The 21,570-nt window shown below is 53.9% G+C and overlaps 10 protein-coding genes across 10 annotated transcripts; 6 read left to right on the top strand and 4 right to left on the bottom strand.

Moving 5' to 3' along the window:
* Positions 1-230: 230 nt before the first annotated feature.
* On the bottom strand, positions 231-1,928 carry VTN49DRAFT_4693 (uncharacterized protein; the record flags this gene model as incomplete). Its single annotated transcript, XM_069412667.1, has 2 exons — positions 231-348; positions 406-1,928. 2 exons carry the CDS (start codon positions 1,926-1,928, stop codon positions 231-233), a joined length of 1,641 nt encoding a protein of 546 aa, XP_069267888.1.
* Positions 1,929-2,505: 577 nt separating this feature from the next.
* Positions 2,506-2,757, top strand: VTN49DRAFT_4692 (uncharacterized protein; the record flags this gene model as incomplete). Its single annotated transcript, XM_069412666.1, has 1 exon — positions 2,506-2,757. One exon carries the CDS (start codon positions 2,506-2,508, stop codon positions 2,755-2,757), a length of 252 nt encoding a protein of 83 aa, XP_069267887.1.
* Positions 2,758-2,816: 59 nt separating this feature from the next.
* Positions 2,817-4,148, bottom strand: VTN49DRAFT_4691 (uncharacterized protein; the record flags this gene model as incomplete). Its single annotated transcript, XM_069412665.1, has 2 exons — positions 2,817-3,441; positions 3,493-4,148. The coding sequence occupies 2 exons, from the start codon at positions 4,146-4,148 to the stop codon at positions 2,817-2,819; spliced, it is 1,281 nt and encodes a 426-aa protein (XP_069267886.1).
* Positions 4,149-4,501: 353 nt separating this feature from the next.
* VTN49DRAFT_4690 (uncharacterized protein) lies at positions 4,502-4,789 on the top strand (the record flags this gene model as incomplete). The annotated part of the gene is made up of 1 exon (XM_069412664.1): positions 4,502-4,789. The coding sequence occupies one exon, from the start codon at positions 4,502-4,504 to the stop codon at positions 4,787-4,789; it is 288 nt and encodes a 95-aa protein (XP_069267885.1).
* Positions 4,790-6,915: 2,126 nt separating this feature from the next.
* VTN49DRAFT_4689 (uncharacterized protein) lies at positions 6,916-7,729 on the top strand (the record flags this gene model as incomplete). Its single annotated transcript, XM_069412662.1, has 3 exons — positions 6,916-7,237; positions 7,299-7,325; positions 7,392-7,729. The coding sequence occupies 3 exons, from the start codon at positions 6,916-6,918 to the stop codon at positions 7,727-7,729; spliced, it is 687 nt and encodes a 228-aa protein (XP_069267884.1).
* Positions 7,730-8,511: 782 nt separating this feature from the next.
* Positions 8,512-9,738, top strand: VTN49DRAFT_4688 (uncharacterized protein; the record flags this gene model as incomplete). Its single annotated transcript, XM_069412661.1, has 1 exon — positions 8,512-9,738. One exon carries the CDS (start codon positions 8,512-8,514, stop codon positions 9,736-9,738), a length of 1,227 nt encoding a protein of 408 aa, XP_069267883.1.
* Positions 9,739-10,563: 825 nt separating this feature from the next.
* On the bottom strand, positions 10,564-13,059 carry VTN49DRAFT_4687 (uncharacterized protein; the record flags this gene model as incomplete). Its single annotated transcript, XM_069412660.1, has 2 exons — positions 10,564-11,083; positions 11,141-13,059. 2 exons carry the CDS (start codon positions 13,057-13,059, stop codon positions 10,564-10,566), a joined length of 2,439 nt encoding a protein of 812 aa, XP_069267882.1.
* Positions 13,060-15,278: 2,219 nt separating this feature from the next.
* VTN49DRAFT_4686 (uncharacterized protein) lies at positions 15,279-16,365 on the bottom strand (the record flags this gene model as incomplete). The annotated part of the gene is made up of 3 exons (XM_069412659.1): positions 15,279-15,398; positions 15,458-16,000; positions 16,066-16,365. The coding sequence occupies 3 exons, from the start codon at positions 16,363-16,365 to the stop codon at positions 15,279-15,281; spliced, it is 963 nt and encodes a 320-aa protein (XP_069267881.1).
* A 425-nt stretch (positions 16,366-16,790) lies between these two features.
* VTN49DRAFT_4685 (uncharacterized protein) lies at positions 16,791-17,396 on the top strand (the record flags this gene model as incomplete). Its single annotated transcript, XM_069412658.1, has 2 exons — positions 16,791-16,861; positions 16,916-17,396. The coding sequence occupies 2 exons, from the start codon at positions 16,791-16,793 to the stop codon at positions 17,394-17,396; spliced, it is 552 nt and encodes a 183-aa protein (XP_069267880.1).
* A 1,887-nt stretch (positions 17,397-19,283) lies between these two features.
* VTN49DRAFT_4684 (uncharacterized protein) lies at positions 19,284-21,155 on the top strand (the record flags this gene model as incomplete). Its single annotated transcript, XM_069412657.1, has 3 exons — positions 19,284-20,519; positions 20,584-21,009; positions 21,060-21,155. 3 exons carry the CDS (start codon positions 19,284-19,286, stop codon positions 21,153-21,155), a joined length of 1,758 nt encoding a protein of 585 aa, XP_069267879.1.
* Between the last annotated feature and the right edge of the window lie 415 nt (positions 21,156-21,570).

Genomic DNA, 21,570 nt, shown 5'->3' with positions numbered 1-21,570 from the left:
TCAACAAACACCGTACTCGACTATGTCCCTGAGGCGACGGCTAACTGGTAGGCCATGTAGCCTCTTGACGATCATAATACAGGAAGGTGAGAGTTCAGGTATGTATGCAAAATCGTGAGAGGCGGGGGTTTGTGGAGTTCTCCTCATGTAGGAGCGGAGAAGACACAATCAGTTCTTGAATGACTGATCGGGCTATGGACGAATCCACGTCCGCAAAATGTGCTCTCACTCTACACCGCCGGCGCTTCCCAATAATCTCGCTTAATCTTCATGACAGCCGCCTGCTTATGTGGGAAGCTGACTTCGCCTTCTTTGTAGAAGCCCAGGTCGGTCAGATACTTGATTAACCTGGGTATCCATCAGCATTGTCATCGAGCCTCAATTTCAGGGGCGAATGAAACGTACTTCACATTGTCCACCCGCGGCTCAAGGATAACTGTTTCTGTCCGTGGATCCGCCAACCAGCAGTAATGCACCAGCGAGCTGAGCCAGAGGGGCACCCGATGTGCACCGCGGAAGTCCTCCTCCCCAACGAGAACGTGGAGACCGCGGTCGTAGTTCCCAACAGAACCAGGGAGTAAGCGGCCCAACTTGTCCTCTTTGACCCAGTATATCTCAAAATAGCCAAATGGCTTGCCATCCCAGCAGCCAAACACGGGAAAACTGTGTCGACTAGTCAAGGCGTCCTTGAGGAACTGTTCATGTTTTGCCATTGAGCCCGCTTCGCCCCAAGCTGCGTTGACACGCGGATTGTTCATCCACTTGTGAAGCAACTCCAGATCAGATGGCCGGGATGGACTTTGTGGGCGTGATAGCAATGATGACAAATGCGGTGCATTGTTCGAGAGTGGTTGTTTGCTAGAGTTGAGCACGGGCACCCTCAATGAAAAGTATTGTCCCACGCTCGGGATATAGCGAACATAAAATGTTTCTCCCTGATGTGGCGGTCTCTGGCGCAGAGGATGCCGGACACCGTTTGTGAAAACGAATTGCGTCGGGGGCGGCGGGTAGTATGTCGGCAGCCGACTCCCCGTCGTGTATGGGCCCGGGCCCTGGCAATGGGGCGTCCCCTCGCCAGACAGTGTCCCATGGTTCCCTTCGCCGCTGCGCAAAGCATCCAGACTGGGTGACGCCGGCCGAGAGCTACCCGGTGTATACGCACCAGGCAACACCGAGTTCACCGTATTCATATGTGCTGGTGTCAGGCTAAAAAGAAAGATGCGGGGATCCAGCTGCCAGAAACTGCGCCGACTGACAAACATCCGCTCCCATCCAGCGGGATTGCGGGCTTCCAGCGAGTCCAAACCGACCGAGGAGTCCTCATTGGCAATCAATCCCATGCGCTCTAGCTTCTGCATGAGATTCCTTCCCTGGAAGATGCCTTCCCGTTTGATGTTGACCCGCCAATCCGCCTTGGGCCGCCCGGCCAGCGGGGTCGCGCTTGACGCGTCAGTGGTCACCCGGAGCTCCGGCTCGGGTTCGTGAAAGTACCACCACAGCGTTGCCCACAGCATCATGGCAATCTGGCGCGATGGGGAGCTCGGCGGCTTAAATTCGCTGCTCGGCGGATTACTTATCGCTGAGATGAACAGACAGTCATCTCGCAGCGTCGGTCGCGTGAAGCGAACAATCCGTCGCTTGCGTTCCGTCTGGGCCGCTGTGGACACGGTAGAGTCATTCTGGGTGTTACCCCCAGCGTCTCTACTACTATTCTCATTCTCGCCATTCTCATGGCCAGCATCACCGCCCACGGCACTCTCCTCTACGGCATCCTCCGCATCTGTTTCGGTATGAATGACAACGGTCCATCCCGGCGGAAACACTGAATTATGTACGTTCAAATCGTGCGACTTGAAAGCGACGCCGCCAAAGACCGGAGTGACGGTGAAGGTATGGCCATTGGGAAGATGGCAGGTCGTGGAAGGCATTCTTTAGAATACGGTTTCTTCTCAGAGAAGCAATCGATTTGGAATTGATGTCATCAGTAACCAACCTCACGTAAGCAACTTGTACCGTCCTGAAAGGCAATGACAAGAACGGGCAAAGTGGCATGATTGACCTGCAGATTTCGGACAGTCGCTGGTTCAATTGCGGAGCATCTTAGCGTGAAGATCTCCCGCGTGTCATTCCACGCCTGAACGGTGCCCCGCAACCGTAATAGGCAGGTATCGTTATGTAATCCGTATTCTAGGGTTGCGGATAAATGCTCATGGCGGCTCATCTGACCTGGATAGTCTCAGATTCTGGACTCGAAAAACTCGGAAAGAAAATATTAATGACGACTACGATGGGAAGCAGCTGATCAATGGCTTGGTACATTCCTGCCTCACGTGGTGTGGTCAGCCAAACCCTAGATTTCCGAAAACAGTATCGACACATGCCAGCAAAGCTGGAGACATCATTCGATGCAAACACTAAACTTTGTGGCTTTCACGATTACAACAGTTTGGATTTCGCTCTACCTACGCACATACACTAACCAGCGTCGGGTATTGAATTCATATCATGGTGACAACGAGAGTATTGTCCCGTAGGACATCAGTACATGACATGCATCGTCGAGAATTAACATTCCATAACGCCACCTCAAATGCCATGCAGCGAACGTCTATTCGTGACCAGTCGGGATGGTGTGATCAATACCGTCGCCAAGGGTCATCGCCATCATTTCGTGATCCATCATCCAGGTCAATCACACCGCCAAGACCGTCAAGAAAGCAAAAGCTTCAGATTCATTATCAACAACGAGTGTCGTGAGACCAGCTCATGTAGTCGAAACAACTGGTAAGGGAGACATCGTGCAAGGACAAGTCGTATCAGCTCACGGGCCGAGCGCTGCGACCACCAATGTACGCTCCGGCTGCGGAAGCGAGGAATTTAGCCATCAACCCGCTACCCGTGGAACCGATGCTGCCACCAAGCTTCATCTTCTTACTCGGTTGGGCGGCCGGTGCGGACGGCAGCGGCTTGCCTTTGGGATTGGTATGCACCGCCTGGATGGCGACGTAGCTGTAGCAAAGTGCCGTACTGTCCGGACTTGCACTAACGTCGGCCACAACCACGTCGTCGGTGCCCATGGAGGAGATGGTGCTGACGGTGCCGGGGGTACTCCGGGTACTGGGCGCTACGCTAGACGACCGCGATGTAGATAGCGAGTTTCCTGTGCCAGGACGGGACAGCACCGGTACATCTTTGACCGATGCTGGCGAGGACGTCGAGTGATTTGTATCGCGATACGGCGAGGGCCGGCGCTGATGATGGGTGCCGCGACGCTCGCGCTCATCTGCCAACGACACGGGCGAGTCATGATTAGCCGCGTGCACTGCCAGGTGCGACGGCTTGGCCGAAGGAACATCATGCGCAGTTCCTCGCTCACTGCGCTGCTCCTTCTGGCGGCGCAGGCGCAAGGCCAGCGAATCCGTCGATGCATTCAGGAGCCACCTGCAGTCAAGTTAGTTCGACATTCAAGTAATGACAGTGATCGAGACATACCAGCTGTGATGAGAGGCCTGGGCCTCCCGTTCGCGCTGTTCAGCGAGCTCATACTGCTTGCGAATCGGAGCGAGGAATGGCTGCAGATGTTCAAACAAATCGTTTTCGGTCACTCGCGTCTCCCAGTTGAGTAGATAGAGAAGCTGGCGCTCCATGAGGTTGACCTCAGCCAGAGAGAAGCCAAAGCCATCGTAGCCGCGAACGGTGGTGTAGCGGGCCCAATGCTTGTTCTTGGGACTCGAGTCGTTCAAGCTCTTGGCTGCAAGGATTAAACAGGCCAGGAAGATGCGATGCACGGTACATCGCATGCCCTTGGCGACGGGCGGGAGGCGGGCCCGCAGCCGTGCAAGAAAGACCAAGGTAGTCATCAAGGTTGGTACCTGAACCTGCGATCGGTGCACGAGGGAAGCGATGAACGTTTCTAGAGGTGGCAGCGGCGGCAGATTGTCGGATTCACTCAATGGCGGAGTGTTGGGGGGAGTTGGCTGCCCATGCTGCTGAATGGATGACGCTGTCACATGGCCCTCACAGCGGATGACCTGCGAGGCCATGTGGGCTAAGTGGTTGATCATGTCGCGAGACACGGGCTGCTTCACAAAGTCGTTCAGCGCAGCCCGATTCAACGCGAGCTCTCGATCGTCCATGTAATCGCTCATGGCGGTGTAAAAGCTCGAAGATAACCAAGATGAGTAACAAATTCAGCTCCGTTTGTACCGTAGGGAAAAATGTTCACCCCAGTAAAAATTTCCGTTCTCGAACTGGTCACCGCAAATATAGCTGTCACTGCAGTGAATGCGGAATGCAAACGACAAAGATGTTGGCAAGCACTGTGTAAGATGGAGTGCGTAAAGTCAAACAGACTGAGAGCTTGTCGGCGGCAATTGATGTGAATAAGATTAATTGTGCAATAAATAAAACCGACAATTTTAAAATTCAAATCCCGTTTTTTTGAGTTGAACCTGTCTGCTGCCAGAGCCCGCTAGCAATGCAGTGCACGGTTCAAGAATGAATGCCACCGGAATGTCTGGGGTTTGCGAGTCAGGATGCCGATGACACTCTGTGGCTTATCAATAGTCAGTACAGGAACAATGATGATGACCTTGAATTGGGTGACGCAACGCAAACAATAAGGGCCGAAATTACCAGAGGGTTAGGGCTTCAGTCAACACGACGTTTCGAGGAACGGTATTTAGATCGGCCCGGAGCGCACCAGATCAAGAAACAAACAAGAAATCGGACCTCTTTCGCGTCCGATCTCTTCACTGAGCCTCCAGAAAATATGAGGACCGTATATTAGTAGTTAAGCGATGTTGCAACAATTATCAAACCAAACAATGTGCATGGAGCGAGCCTCTTGGAAATATGAGCGAGATCCGGCCAGCAGTTTTATAATGAGAATATGTTCATCCCCAGATTTACAGGATTGCTCCCTCGATAGACAGGCGATCCTCCTGCATGACCAGATCCAGACTTGGTTTGGTTTGGTGGCTACCGGCCAGCGCTGCAAGGACTCATCTGGGCCAGTGGATGTATGTGCGTAGGGTCAAGATGGCAAGCAGATGGGTCACCGCAAGGGGGGTTGGCACACGATAAAAAAGAACAATCCAGCATTTAAGAAATTTACTGAGCGCATCCCTCGCCCATTCTCGGTTGATCCTCCCGTCTGTCTAGAAACGCGCCAGATTGCGGTAACTGAAGCGCAGGCCTGGGGCAAGATCGATGCTGCGAGCCTATTCGCGCCCAACCGTTCGAAGGAATGTTTGACGGGACCCGGAGGCCGTTTCAGGCAGGGACTATTTGGGGGCTTGGAGAGCCAAGCAGTCATGATGAACATACAATACATACTGCAAAGTCAGACCCGTTGGAGGCGCCACCTTCATCATTCAGATCCACGCTGGGGGAAGATTGCAATGGTCCGACTAAAGGGTTGAGAATGACTGGGTTTCCTTTTTTGGGACTGCCCCGGCGACTCTTCCAGCAGCCAATCACCAGCCACCACCGGCCATCCGCGCGCATCAGCCGATACATTGAATACAGACGAAAATTCCTGATGACACACCGCGACGTGCAATCAGCTCCTCGCTTGGCAATAATCGCGGATGACTGGCATAGTGCTTGGAAGTGGCTTTGCTGCTGGCCAGGTCATGACTGGCGCGTAGGAGCGGCTAGCCGTGAAGGTACGATCCTATGACCAGCTGAATCTATACAGGATATACGAGATACGATTCCAAACGAGGTAGGTAACTAGGGAGGGATTACGAGTAGTAGTCGAAGAGTGAAGCGAACTGGCCGGAATCTGGACAGCTGGTCAATGTTCCTAACTCAAGCTTGTTGGTGTTTGACGGTTGACTGCTCTAACATGACTGAGTCGCACCGGAGTTGTTACTGCCTATGGTGTTTTCCGGGGTGTTTCGTCTCAATGCACGATCCGATCGGAAGTCTCGCATCCGTTTTGTTGCTCTGAAATTGTTGGTGTTGGAGCCATGGTTGTGGACTCGCTAAGAACATGGGGGCCTTGGGTCGCTAAAATTGCAAACCGGCCCCAACGCTCGAGCCTCCTCCGCAAATTAAACCGACGCCACAGGGTCTGCACCGCCACATCAGCCACAGCCCTATCAGAATCACATGACCCAAAGAACCCTATCATGCGTCCATGCCAGGGCAAGAATGATCGAGCGGTCAAAGAACTGGACAAGTGCCTGCCCAGCGACAGTTTGTAGAGAGTATCAATGGACTCATTTCATCGAATGTAGCAGCAAGGTATCCCTACGTGGGAATGAAACAGCGGTCAAGGAGGAACATCGCAAGGGCATTCAATACCAGTAATTACGTCAGCTCATAAACGAAGGGACGATTAGACCATGTGCGAGTATGGAACCTCTCTAGGCTGCCATAACAATAGAACCGTAGTTCTAGATAGCAGCCCTTCCTCGATCCATCGTTTGTTCTTTGAACCGGAAGCACAAAGGTACCTGGATATTGAAACAAGACTCTGGAATGCCTATCAATCCCTTCTTTCAACGAAGAGGGGCAATCGCCAGTCATAACCACAACGGCCTTCAATAGCTCTCAAATCTCAATAGCTACCATTGGAGTTCAAGGGCGTTCACAAGCAGAGGTGGATATCAACATAATGCCAAGCCCGAGGAGCCGGAAATTGATGACTAATCAGAATTCAGGGCCATCTCACTGGCCAATTCTCTCTAGGGAGTGCCAGGCACGCTGCGCACCACCCCGGAACCCGAAGGCCCGTCGTTCCCGCAAAGCAAAAAAATCAAGCCAAAAAGCTCAACTTGACATTTATTTCATTCATCTCATACCATTGTCCTTCACTCCTTCCCCTGTGAAGTTGTCGGTTGTGTGAATTCCTTCCTCCCCCTCTCCCCTCTCTCCGCGGCGTGGAAAAAAAAAGAATAGACAACAATGGCCGTCTCCAAACAATCTCCCAAGCATTCTCGCGGCAACTCCTGCCTGACCATCTTTGCGGTCGTGCTGGGCCTCCTTGCCGCGGTTTTCTACTACCTGGACCAACACCTCGACCGGTTCTACATCTTCGACACGGAGCACCTGCATGACCTGTCTCGGCGGGCCATTGCCGCGCATGGCAACGACACGCGCGCCGTGGTGAACTATATCGTGGGGGAGCTGGATCAAAAATTTGAGGGGAAGTATCTCAATTTGGAGGAGGAATGGGTGTTCAACAATGCTGGAGGCGCTATGGGTGCCATGTACATTATCCATGCAAGTAAGCAGTACCATTCGTACGGAGCTCTTGTTTTTGGCATCGCGCTGATTGACTATTCTAGGCATTACGGAGTACCTGATCATTTTTGGTGCGTCGCATTTTTTTTTTCCCCTTCTCGCAAAGTTAAATGCAGTTAAAGTTAACAATATTTTAGGCACGGCTGTCGGCACCGAGGGTCACACCGGCCGCCACACCGCCGATGACTTTTTCTACATCCTCAAGGGTGCTCAGCTGACCTACACTCCGGGCTCGTTCGAACCCGACGTCTACGAGCAGGGCTCCGTCAACCTCATGCGCCGCGGAGACGCCCGGCAATACAAGATGGAGAGCTCGTGCTTCGCGTTGGAGTATGCCCGCGGCTGGATTCCGCCCATGCTCTTCTTTGGTTACGCCGACGCCTTGACGAGCACCTTGGATATTCCCACGATCTGGCGGACGACCTACATTACGGCCAAGCAGATGATTGGCAATCTTCTCCAGGGGAAGATGTGAACGAAGCCTCCTTTTCTCGCAAGGTTCTTTCGCCCGGATAGAATATTGGGATATTTAACGTCTGGAATGTGACCTGGATCTGCAGGCGCAGGGTCATTGTACAAATGCCTAATAATAACTGTAATTATAATTTGCTATGCCGGAAGAAAGGTAATGTCGAATGCATGCCCTTTCAAGGGCCATCACGATGCAGAAGCCGTATCCAAGTTTCGGGATCAATAAATAGTACACCGCACAAGGTAAAATAGGAGAATTGAACGCAACGGCGGGTATGTATGCATCCTGCAACCACGGGCGACACAATACATATTATCCAGAGGAAGCTCCAAAAGCTCTGACATCACGCAAGGGGTGAGCTCAAGTTTCGGTTCTCGTAGTTCATAGCTGGGGTTCCTTTTCAATAGTTCAAGTTGGGTCTCGGCCAGCTGTACTAAACCGAGGAATAGAATCCGCGAACAGGGCAATACTTGTTTCCTTGCTCTTAGGTTAGGAAATCCCCTTGAGCTCACGGTGATCGCCACTCTCGAGGGCTGTTGGACATGAGACCAAGCTTGAACGTTCAGGGTCAAATACTGAAATTCCTTCCATTTATGGAATAAAACCACGTGATATATGAACTTTGCTGTTTCAGGTTAGACTGATCTGAGAGTGCACGGACCACACTTTGCCGCCGCCTTCATCTGTCTCCGACGCCAAGAAAAAAAAAAAAAAAACGGCGGGCAGCGATCTACGAAAGCCTCTTGTATCAGCAGGCGCCGAACGGCGGCAAAGAGTCAACCACCATGCCGCCGACCTTCTGCGCCAAGTGCGGCGTCACGCGCGCGGTGATTGTCCGACCCAAGAACCGGCAAAAGCTGTGCAAGGCCTGTTTCCTAAACGTTTTCGAGACCGAGATCCACGAAACAATTACCTCTGCGGGGCTCTTCCATCGCGGCGAGCGGGTAGCAATTGGCGCGAGTGGCGGTAAAGATAGCACGGTTCTGGCTTCGGTGCTGAAGACGCTAAATGAGCGGTATGACTACGGGCTGGAGCTGATCCTGCTGTCGATTGATGAAGGGATTCGCGGCTATCGGGACGACAGCCTGGAGACGGTGAAGCGCAATGCGGTGCAGTATGGACTTCCCTTGGAGATTGTCGGTTATGATGAACTGTATGGGTGGACGATGGACCAGGTTGTTGCGCAGGTTGGAAAAAAAGGGAATTGTACGTACTGCGGCGTGTTTCGGCGGCAGGCGCTGGACCGTGGCGCGGCACGACTCGGCGTGCGGCATGTCGTGACGGGACATAATGCGGACGATGTCGCGGAGACGGTGATGATGAATCTGTTGCGCGGCGACCTGCCGCGGCTGGCGCGCGGGACGAGCATCGTGACGGACTCGGGCGGCACGGAGATCAAGCGCAGTAAGCCACTAAAGTATGCGTATGAAAAGGAGATTGTCCTCTACGCGCATCACAAGAAATTGGATTATTTCAGCACCGAGTGCATCTACTCGCCCGAGGCGTTTCGGGGAAGCGCCCGCGCGCTGATCAAAGACCTGGAGAAGATCCGCCCGAGTGCCATCCTTGACATTGTCAAGAGCGGCGAGGACATGGCGCGGCTCGTCCCTCCAGAGATCAGCAACAACACCCAACTCCTTCGCGCGGCCGCCGCGGCAAACGACGAATCCTCCGCCACCGGAGGCTGCGGTCGTCAAAACGGTCTCCCCACAAGCATCGCAGCCGACGATGAGACCGCGTACCAGGCCCGCGAGACAGAAATCACTCTCCCACCAGCGCCACCACGCCGCAACGTCAAACACATCCCGCCAAGCAAACCCCTCAAGACACAAACCCTGCGCAACTGCGAGCGCTGCGGGTACATCTCCAGCCAAAAGATCTGCAAAGCGTGCATGCTGCTCGAAGGCCTGAACAAGAACCGGCCGCGGACAACGATCGAGGTCAGCGTTGAAGACGAGGAGAGCAGCACGACGTTGATGCGCCAGATGGAGACGGTGAGATTGGCTGGATGAACGTTACCTCTCCATCCCCATGCTCGACTGTTGAAAAGACTATGGGTTCCATTTGCGCCGCCTGCGGCAAAATCGTCTCTGAGAGCAGTCCACAGCAGCAGGCCGTGCCGAGCGACCCCTCCAGCTCGATGACTTACGGCAGCCAACGAGCGCTTCCCGCGCCAAACGATACTCGCGGCAATCCATCGAATATCTGGGAAAACCCCAGCGCAAATGGGCACTGCCCTACACACCAACCTCTTTGGCCCCCAAGAACAAGAACAAGCCAACCCTCTAAAATAGAAACCAAGTAGATACGAAACACCAGGCTCATTCCAGCCATTTCTCGTCTCATTCATTCGCATTCTTTTCAAATTCAACACAAAAATCTTATAAACACGATAGACTAGAGGATAGATAGATATACATAAAATATTCCCGTGCAATCTCATCATCATCAAAAGCAAGAAAAACGAGTGAATCTTATATAGTCCCGCCAGGTGTTTAAAAAACAATATCGATATATCACCGTTAAATATACCAACATCGTAGAGATATTCCCCCTCGTCAAACAAAACAAAAAACACCAGAAAACAACAGAAAAACAGAGAAAAAGAAACGCGAGTAGCATAATCTATCAGGTATCTGGAACAAAAACAAAATGACTGACTGACCGGGTCATACATCCCATCCATCCCGTTGTATGAAAAAATGACACAACATTCTTTTTTTTTTCCATTTTTTCCCACCTCTTTTGCTTGTTTATCTTTTTCACCTTTCGTGATCATAGAAGAAGACAATCCTTTAACTCATACTCATTAGATGAGTTGGAGGACATCTCGGATTTTATGAGCCCAAAGACAGTCCCTGGAATCGACCCACCCAGTCGCCCTGCGTGGGATTGTTGTTGATTCGGCCCGCGGCGGCTCCACCAAAGGCTCCCATGTTGTAATCCGTTACGCCGCCATCCAGCGCGCCATAAGTCGTGGGGAAGGAGGCGAAAGGATCGTTGGGTAGCGAGTTGGCGTAGCCAACGTCGGGCTGTCGTCCAAAGGCATGGTACGGATCGACGTAGGTGTTGCGGGCCAGGCCGAGGCCGCTCGTGTCGCGCGCCTCGAGCGCCTCCCGCGATGGCATCGGGTGGATGTTGCCGTGTCCGCGGCGGTCTCCCTGGTGTCGCCGCTCCGCGTTGTGGTCCTGCCCATACCCTCCGGGTGTGAGTCCCGCCGACGGACTGGCAAATGACGCGGGGTTGATCGCGGACATCCAGATTCGAGTCTTGTAGATCTTGAACAAATCTGTTACCAGCGCATTGAAATTGATGTATGTGTCGGCAAAGTAGTAGAATGTCAGTTTTTTCCAGTCCCTGGGCGTGCGTTAGTATAAAAAGTTCTAGATCCGGATGTGAAACGCGCAAACGTACATCTGAAACTCCGCATCCAAAATCTCCATGTTGAGTCGATGCTCGGCTACCTTTTGCTGGCAGACGCGCTTTGCTTTGGCTTCATTCCCCTCCTTATCCCGCAGAGCAAGAACTTCATGCTGCTGCGCAACGCGTTTGATGAGTTTGGGCTTCAAATCGCCCGAATCGTGAGAGCCGTGACCTCCACCGACAGCGCCGCGGCCCGACGTGAGCGCAGTTGCGGCATTCTGGACCTGCCGCGAGAACATCATGAGTGCCTTGTAGTGCTCCTCTGCGTAGTACTCCTTCAGCTGCCGGGCCTCCTCCCATGTGACGTTCGCATGTTGAATGGTTCCCAGATCGGTGCCACGGTCTGCCTCTACAATGACCAGGTCGGACTCCTTGACCTGCAGGCCCGTCCCCTCCTGGATGTAGAACACATCGGCCCGTTGGCACTTGAACGTCACAATGTAGAGGAGCTGGTTGTGGTGCGGCTGCACCAGCCCCGGCTGTCGGTGAATGGACGGCATGTTGTACGCCTGGTGCACGGATGTCGGGGTCGGGGCATCAGCAGCGCTGTGGAGCGGAGCATCACGGCCGGGGAAAAAGGACGTCTGCTTCTCTCCCGACTCGTACTCCTCCCGTTCGCCACCGGGACCTGGGCGCGATCCAATGCTGCCAAGTCGCGGCTGCGGCTCGCCGATTGAACCCATCGAGGTCTGCCGCATAGGAATCTCCGCAAAGGAGTGGCGGCGACTCTGCGGAAGCTCGCTGATGCCGCCAAATCCCAACGACGTCTGCCAATGAGGCCGTCGGATGCTGTCAAGAGGGCGATTGTCCAGTGACGCAAACGGGGAGAGCTGCTTCTCGAGATTCACCGAGTGCTCCGAGAAGCGCCGCCGGCCACTGGCGTGAAGGTTGGCATAACCTGGAGGAATCTCACCCAGCTCATCCTGATCTTCCACAGCCAAATCTTCCTCGGGAACGCGGCCACGGATGCGGTGCAGACCGGGAACGCCGGCGGCAACAGAGTACCCACTGTTCACCGACACCGTCGACGCCGCGCGGTCCCGGAAGGCGGCTTGCTGTCGCAGGATTGCGTTCTCCCGAGTCAGCTGCTCAATGGTCCGAGCTTGGCTGGGCGACTGCGACAGGCCACCATTGGCATCAGCGCCGGCACCCGTGACGTCGCCATGCTCACCATCTTCATCCTCCCGAACACGGTGAAGCAGCGCCGGGTCATGGCCGAGATCCCCCAGCAGACTCGGTCGAGACGTGCGCTGCTGCAAAGTTGAATAAGACGTGCCATTGCGGGTGCGGCTGGCGTTGTAGCTTGTCCGCGCAGACATCAGCTTCACGGTTTCGGGATCCAACTGACCAACCGAGTACGACTGGGACCGATATGTCTTGGGAGTCGGGTGGAGCGGAATAGAGAAGGGGATCGAAGAGTCGCCCGTGACGGACCGAGCGGTCGGACTCAGCAGTTCCTCTGAGCTGCCGGGTGGATTCGTACTGGTGGGGGACTGACTGAGCTCGGTCAGCCGCGGCGGAGGGTCCTTGCGAGAGTCGGTGTTCCAGATGCCCGTGCCCCAGGTCAGATTGCTCCCACTCCAGGCGATGGAGCTGCTGAGAGCGGGCGATGTGCTCGAGCCCCATCCGGCCTGGTCCGTTGCCGGGGTCGCGGGGTTCGAGCCACTCGAGCTCAGACCGCTGGTGGTGGTCAAGGATGCCTTGCGCGGCAGGGTCTGCGGGACTTCATTCAGCCAGGATGTGCGCCGCATGGGCTTGGGCTGAGGAGCCGCCGGCTTTTCATCGTCGGAAGACGTCATGGCTTCGGACTCGGGGGTTGCGCGGCGACCGCTGGGGTTTCCTTTTTCGAGGAGAATCGAGGCGTTGTTGGCTGAACCGGAGCCGTCACCGGATTTTTTCGGCGTCGCCATGGTCAGAGGAGATGTAGGGGTACTGGCATCGACGTCAGCATCGTGGGATATCAGACCGCAGGGGCCACGACTTACTTGATCAATCGTATGAGTACACTGAAGACAAGAAATGCTATAATAAGGACGTCTACTATTCGGATTCGAAGACTGGACGATGCGAAGGACGTCAGCCATCCGTCCGATGAGGTAAGGGGCGATTGATCGAGTACATACTTACTATACGGTCAACAGGTCTAATTTGGCCAAGGAGACTTGTTGAGACCGGTTGGCCACGGGCCACGCCACCCGTCTCTCGTCTCGACTTGGACCGGGTGATGTCCGGGCAGGATGCAGATGCTACTTCCCAGAAGTAGCAGGATATTAATATCTATCGAAGGTCGAACCGACAGCGGGATGGTCGCAGATCGACCTGGATCTGGTCTTTGTTCGTATCGTCGTGGCCGGGTCCACTTCTTCCAGTTCCGTGACGATCAACCGAGCCCCGGCGCCGAAGGTTCTGAGGTTGACACAGTCCCGTGCGACAGGATGAGGGATGGAGCGAACAAACGATCGAAGCAGATTGCGCGAGTCAGACACGAGAGCTCTCCGCTACTCTTAAGCGCAGCGCATTGTCGCATATGCAGCGCGGTCTAGATGGCAGTGTTAGCGGGTTAGCAAAAAATCAGACCGACCCCGACGGCGAGACAGCGATCGAGAGGATGAGCGCAACATGGGCAGACTCACAGCAACTTCCAGCGTGGGATGCTGGGTGTCGTGAATGACTTTTGCGTGATGCACGGGGGTCCAGGGAGAGCTTGAGCGGTGCTTGGGGATTGGGCTTGGGCCCTCTTCTTTGGATGGGGGGGGAGGAAATTCTGGGTCCACTCGGGCTGGCCTTTGCTCTGGTTCCTCTGGGTTTATGCTGGGTACCGATGACGAACACGGCGCAGTGGCGACAAGAGATCAGGCAATGCGATGAATTATTCGAAGGAATCGTAATATAATAATGATGAATCAAAGAATGAATAATGAATGATGGGAAAAAAGAGGAGCTCAGAAAACCGAGGACGGGCTCACGAATGAGGGCCAGGCTCTATGGGCAGCTCTAGATCGGCCGGGGAGCAGCACGAAGCCAGTGAGAGAGCATGCTATCGTCTTTTTTTTTTTCTCCCTCTCCCGTCTAGTTTCTCCTCTCCTTGTTCTCGTCGTCTCTCAGTTCTCCTCTCTCTCTGGGGTTGAGAGGGGCTGCAGATGGGGGTCCACACAATGCGACTCCGTTCGTGGCGGCCGATTCGAGGATTGCTGCACGTCTGCACCACCTGCGCTGCAGACTCCAAAGTACGAAATCCGTCTGTAATTGTTATTACACGACCGTCTTATCGGTCTTCTGGTATCTACAATGCTCTCCTCCCAGGCTCTGGTGATCGTTGGGAGTACTTGATTGTATGCTTTGAACTCGATCGGATGTCAGTCATGGCCCACGGCGGGGTTGACAGAGCCGCTACCATGGTCATTATTGGCCCCGACCCATGAACAGGGGTTGTTCTCGATCAATGGGCCATGATCCCTTTTCTAGCCCTCACTAACCGGCAACCAGGGTAGAGGCTGAGAAGCAGGCGGCCGAATAAACAAGGTGACGAGCCAAGGACTAAGGGCTAGGGAAAGCCAGCCGCCTCCACAAAAGCCTCTTGGACCAGGCGCGCCAGGTCATGTGATTCTGCGCCCGGCCGACCATGCGATGAGGGAAAACCGTCGGATGAATGTTTTTCCCCGGTCACATGAGACCCCACTTGCTGCCAAAGGAAGCTTGCTGTCAACGGAGACCATGACTGGTGGAGTGGCAGCTAGCGCGATGCCCACTTCGGTAAAGAGTGGAGTCGTCAGGCCCGCCTGGAAAATCCCGCAGCAAATCGCCAAGCCGCCAAGCGGATGGATCAACTGCGGGGAAACCAATCACCGTCCGTTCCGGGTGGCCCGAGCAGAAGATCACTGTCCAAATCGGGATGTCTTCGCTTGTTAAGCTCCGAGACGGAGCACTACAGTCTACCGGGGAACCATACAGTACTGGTACTATACGATGTGATGCAAGAGAGCTTTGGCAGAAATTACCGTCATAGTGGTAGGTAAAAAAAGAAAAAAGTGATGACGGGAATGGCTGCAATATGGTACAATCCATGGACCTGTATAAGTACAATACATACAGCCAGGGAACGTCCTCGTATCCAACGGCCTATAGTTGCCTACGCCGTCGCAGCGGGTTCTTTTTGCTGTCGGAGCTTCTCCTCAAACTTGGCAAACTCCTGCATGGCAATCTCCTCTTCCTGGTCCAAAACTTGATGCACACCTTTGACCTCCTCAATCTATGGACACAGATTAGCAAGTGGTAGACAAACGAGGTGAAACGGGACGAGGGACGTACATAGTGCATCAGCATTGACTCAATGCCGTTCTTCAACGTCACTGTGCTGGAGTCACACGTTCGGCAAGCCCCGCGAAGCTTAAGCTTCACAATGCCGTCTTCAAACCCACGGTACTCAATGTCCCCGCCGTCTTCCTGAATAGCGGGTCGGATGCGCGTCTCCAGAAGCTCTTTAATCATTCCAACAACTTCGTCGTCATCTTCGCTGTATCCAAGCGTATCTTGCTCGCCGCCTTCTTGAGCGTTCTCGGCCGAGGCTGCCTTATCGACCGTGTTCACGATCGGCTCTCCCGACGTGATCGCTTCTGTAATCAAACTGAACACTTCGGGTTTGATATGCGCCCAATTGGCGTCGCTGGCTTTGGTCACGGTGATGAAGTCAGTTCCGAAAAAGACGGACGACACGCCATCGACATTCAACAACTTCGCCGCCAGCGGCGATGGATGCGGCGGCGCAATGGTCGAACGAGGGGACAGATACTCAAGGAATGGAGTGGGGAAATTCTCGGGAAGGATACGATGGTTCGGGAGAAACTTGAGAGCCTAGAAAACCCGTGTTAGATCTGGATTCGGCAAACCGACTCCCTGTCTCTCTGGACGGAACTTACATCAGGATTCGGCGTCGACTCGGTCTGGATGAATATTGTCCGCCGGTTTGTCGGGTCAACTCTGGTTGTATGGTGATTCGGCTGCAGGCTTGGTCTGCGCCGGCTCTTCGATGGCGTGATGGCCGGAAGACTACTCGGTGCGTAATGGATGGTCCTCCGTGAAGCCGCGGCGAGCCAGCCGCCCTCGCACACGCGAGGCGACCAGGATGGCAAACTGAGAAGTGATCGTCGCGCAACCACGCGCGATAATTGCTGCGTAGACATGGTGGCAATAACCTCTTGAGAAGGGAAAAGACTCATCTGATGTGAGAAATCGAGTGACCACTGAAGCCTTTGACGTAATCGATGGCGTGTCACGTGAATTGAATTATTAAGCAATTCGACTAATGCAAATGTGGTTAGCATACCTTCCATCTAGGGTTAGCTTTCTCCCAGATTGGACCCCGGTCCTTTTGGCAATCCACGGCTGGTCATTGGCGTAAAAAACATCATCGACTGAGCATTTTTGTAACGGAAAGAGATTGATAGACCAAAACTGCTAATCATGGAAACGGTATGCGGAACGTGAAGGATTGCAGTACTAAATAACCAAAAGTATTGGCTATATGCCAGCCGAAAGTATCGGTGGCACGAACTGAAGATCATTTCGTGACCTTCATTATTCTCGGTTTAAGCCATTGTGATTGCAATCAGCTCGAGTCAATTGGATATTGTATTATATCACCATGCTCCAGACGTGTCAGGTTTGCTCTAACGAACGCGCAAAATACAAATGCCCCTCGTGCGGCGTCCAGAGGTAAGAGCTTCGTTATTCTTCCTCAGTCGATTTCTCTGGTTGACTGTGTATTAGCTGCTCCCTCGCCTGTACGAAAGCGCACAAGATCTACTGCACTCCTAAACCAGCGAATTCTGAAAATCAAGACGAATCAAAACCCGATGAAGCAGGACAGCCCACAACGAAGGACCCAGAAGACATCAGCCATGACAACCAAGCGCCACCCACCGATGCCGATAAGCTTGCCGCCATGTCAGATAAATTCAAGGAGATATTGGATAATACTCCCGGTCTCCGCACGAAACTACGCAACATTTACAAGTCAACTCTTGAAGAAGCCTGGGACAGTGGGCCGCAAAATCGGCCAGGGCAACAATCGCGGAAGGGGCCCCATCGCGGACCGTGGACCGAGGAAAAAGGCTTTCGAAGAGGACAGGGCTTGGTCCAAGCGTGGAGAGTACAGTGCGAAGAAGGACTCGACACGAGCCCTGAGGCCGAAGGATTTATGAAGTTTCGGGAGCTTGTTCTTTCTGGGGGGAAGGGAAGCGATGATTGATCCCCCGTCCGCAAGTCACGCGAGAGACCAGCGTCCCGCCGAGGAATGCGCCTGATGTAGATCGTGAGACCGCATTCAGTCACCCTCAACTGATCATTCAGTTTCGATCATCCTGCATGGCAACTGGTACAGAGAGCTGGAGAGAATCGGTTTGTACACCAATCGGTGTTGATGCCCGCCGGACATTTGAAGGCAGATCGTCTTGGCTGGCAAGCACAGGTGACATAACCCGTTGTTCACGGTCCAAAGCCATCCGATTGATTCTCCGGATGCGCTCGAGTCGCCACCACTACAGATAATCGAGCGCCATTAGACTAACAATGAAATTCAATTCCAATAAAGTAACTATCAACGGAAGCTAAAGCGTTGAGAACTTGACCCTTATTTTCTTCCAACAAAAAAAAAAGTTTGATTGCCCGGGTTGCACGTGCCCGGATGCACCTGTGCGTGAAAATTCCCTCGCCACGCCAGACAGTGGCTGTCCGTTGGATGCAGTAGCCAAGCTGCCGCTAATACGATGATTTTTTGATCGAGAACTTTCAAGTTGCAAAGTCTATCGGCGCGTCTGTAACATATAGAGAAAGGCTGCTAGAAGGTCTGCCCTTCACGCTGGTCACTTGTCTGGATTCCTGTCCGGCTGCCTAGGGGAAGGCGGGAATATATTGTAGCCCTAGCATCAGTGAACTGCTTTACTCAGAGATTAAATTACATCATCTCTCCCCGCAATCAAACCGCCCGGTGGAAGCAGACGCAATCTGAAACTCTTTGAGGTCAAATAGAATCTTCAACTCGGCCGCAAATCCAATCGGATTCGCAGAGAGTCGGATGCTCTAGATTTCTCTGTCCGCGCCGCTGGGTCCCCTTTGATGTTGGATGGAGCATTGCCCCAGACAACTGTGAAGATCTCTGGGGTATTCGGCCGAACTTGCGGACGCATTCCCCGTATTGCAATGATGCCAGGCGGCCGATCGCGGGGGATGTGTTCACCAACTGGGCATCATGCACCACCCAGCAGCTCAATCTGTTGGTAGACTCATATAGATGATAATTAACGGCCGATACTTTTGGGCCCTCCGATCATTGACCGCGGTGTATCGCTTTCCTTGCGGTCGCAACCATCCAATCCCATCAATACCTGGTGAATGCTGCAGTCTTGCGTTGCAAAAAATCCCGGACGGGGTTCGGACGACCTGAAGGGCCGAGGGGAGGAAACCTTTCTCCCCCCAACGCTCCAAAGCATATCAATCCATTCCCCATCCCCATCGTCCAATGGTTTCCCGTTCTGGACTTGAGTTGCTCTACTCAGTTAGGCTGTTCCAGAGAAATGAATAACTCAACTAACCCAATAGGGCAACCGTATTTCCGTCCAGGCGACCCATGGGCCATTGGCGCCCAGGCTGAAGTCCACCAACACAGCACTGGCTCCGACTCCCGCCCTCTTGCAGAAAGACTGGAAACAGAGCAGGAGAGAAAAAAAAGCAAAGACACAATGGCAGACGACATGAACGCCGTCTAATTGTTCCTGCACGTGTCGAACTTTTTTTTGCCGCAATTGCAGAGATTCAACCGCGGAAGATCGCCGACAGCCCGAGACAGTCGAGGGATCGTCTTAATTAGCGGCCGCCGTCCGGGTCCAGGGAGTTGAAAATCCTTTCCAGCAAACCCTTTCCAGAGGAGAGCCAGACTTTGCACAGAGTTCAAGACACGAAATATATTGCTCCATATTGCCGTCCCCTCGGATCCCAGCGCTCCCAGCGACCGTCCAGCCGGATCCACCGGGCGGCCCAATCAGTCCAATGCGTCTGCTGGAGGCATGGCCGATGCAGGAATCAGAATCAGTATTGCCATCCCGTCCGGCTCCCGTCTCCACCCGGTTTGGAACCACGCATGAGCTCCCCAAACTCCCCGTCTCAGAGCCGAGTGTCTGCTCCGCCGCACCGTCAGCAAGCCTTGCGCACCACCTGGCGACTCAGTGCCGGCTCGGATGCCACGCGCAGCTTCCTGGACATGGGCGAAGAGAGCGACGACACCTGGGGCCGGCCCGCCAGCTCCGGGCGGCTGCTCGAGTCCCAGCTGGAGAATGCCGACGCGAACCAGCCCAACAACAACAGTAGCAGCAACACCGACGACCAAGGCGTCACCTTTGACGAGCTCGTCGACCGCCTGATCGCCCTACCCATGACCAAGCAGGATGCCAAGTTCACCGACATTTTTCTGTGCCTGTACCGCAAGTTCGCCGCCCCGTCGAAGCTGTTGAATGCCCTGATCGGTCGTTTCGAGCACACCGAGGCCAGCGGCAGTCCGCAGCTGACGCGAGCCTTTGAGCAGCTGCGCCTGCTGCAGGTCATTGCGCAGTGGGTGGCCGAGTACCCCTGCGACTTTGCGCATCCCAAGACGCGGGCCCGACTGCTCGACTTTGTCACCGGGATCGAAGGAAGCCACATATACATGTTCGCGGCCAAGGAGATCATGCTGCACTTGGAGCACCATGCCGAGGAGGATGACGTGGGTTGGCCGTTCCGCGATGAGGACGAGTACGGCAGCGCGCCCTCCGAGCAGAGCAAGGAGACCTTTTTGCACACGGCGTCGGCGCCGGGCTCGCCGACAACGCTCGTCGGCCAGTCGACGGTAAGCGATAAGTTCTTGAACACCGTGAGCTCACTGGACCTGAGCGAGGACACCCCGGATGAGTCATCGCGGAATTCGACCTCGCTGTCGACGGCGTCCAGTGCGGCGCCGTCCGGCACGACGCTGACCTTGTCGTCGTCGAGCCACCTTGCGCTGGAGCAGGCTCAGCGCGAAGCGATGAGTCTGACCATCACGGAGCGCTTCCCATTGAGCAAGTTCCACTGGCACCAGTTCATGGAGATTCCCGAGGACGACTTTGCGCGGGAGCTCACTCGGATGGACTGGGTCATGTTCACGTCGTTTCGGCCGCGTGACCTCGTGCTGCATGTCAGTCTTCCTGGCGACCAAAAGGACAAGATCCGGAATCTTGAGAATGTCAACCGGATGATCAAGGAGTTCAATCATCTTGCATTCTTCGTGGCGAGCATGGTGCTGCTGCGAGATAAACCTAAGCATCGGGCGCGAGCAATGGAGAAGTTTATCAACATTGCATTGGTAAGGATCCCCTATGGTCCTCTATGGTCCTCTATGAATCTAAATTTCTTACTAACGCATACAGCGCCTCCGTCGACAAAACAATTACAACTCCCTCGGTGCCGTCGTGGCCGGCATCAACGGCACACCCGTACAACGTCTCACACAGACAAAGGAACTGGTTCCTCCATCCGTCCAAAAGGAATTTATGCGGCTAGTGATCCTTATGGGCACGCAAAAGAGCCACTTTGCGTACCGGCTGGCATGGGAGAACTCGTTTGGCGAGCGCATCCCATTCCTACCGCTCCACCGGCGTGACCTGGTGTCCGCCGAGGAGGGCAACCCAACGTTCCTCGACGACAAGAAGGAGCGGATCAACTGGCGCAAGTTCGAGATCATGGGCGATGTCGTCGTGACGTTGCAGCAGAGCCAGCGCACATCGTACTCGTATATTCAAAAGAATGAGGAGGTGCAACGGCTCGTTCTGGATACGAAGATGCGGGATGAAGAGGTACTTCCTTTCTTCCTCTATTAACCAGTGTAGTGTCTAACTTTGGATAGGATCTGTATAGTCGAAGTCTCCAAGTCGAGCCATCTGCCGGCGCCGTCAGCGGGACAGACGGACAACGAAAGATACTCGGATGGCTACGGAATTGATCTGTACATAAAGCTTCGATGCCGGATGTTGGTTGCGTGTTTTTGGGCAGGATGGGGGAATTCTATCTGATATCAGGGATTTCGTCTCGTTTTTGTTGGTATGGGAACGGATTTGATTCGTACAGAAGATATATATACCTACTCGTACTATACTACTATACAATGATTATGATGCCATTGAGTCTAATACGTACATAATCTGTAAGTCCACTCGAATTGATGTCTTGTCTGGCAATTTTTCTCAAATAGGCCAGTTGGTACCCGTGCTCTCGCTGACTCAGCAGAGCAGTACCTAACTGGAAGTTGAACCACCACCCACGTGAAGGTCTCTCTCCATCTCCATTCCTCCACCGTCAGCAATCAACGCTCAACCCAAACCGTCTACAAACTCAATTCAAAAAAAAATCTTCGGAGG

This window comes from Thermomyces lanuginosus (genome assembly GCF_041956635.1).
Source record: "Thermomyces lanuginosus strain ATCC 200065 unplaced genomic scaffold VTN49scaffold_31, whole genome shotgun sequence".
Lineage (NCBI taxonomy): Eukaryota > Fungi > Ascomycota > Eurotiomycetes > Eurotiales > Trichocomaceae > Thermomyces > Thermomyces lanuginosus.
Note: the sequence above shows the minus strand (reverse complement) of the source record. Positions and strands in the feature narration are given on the sequence as shown.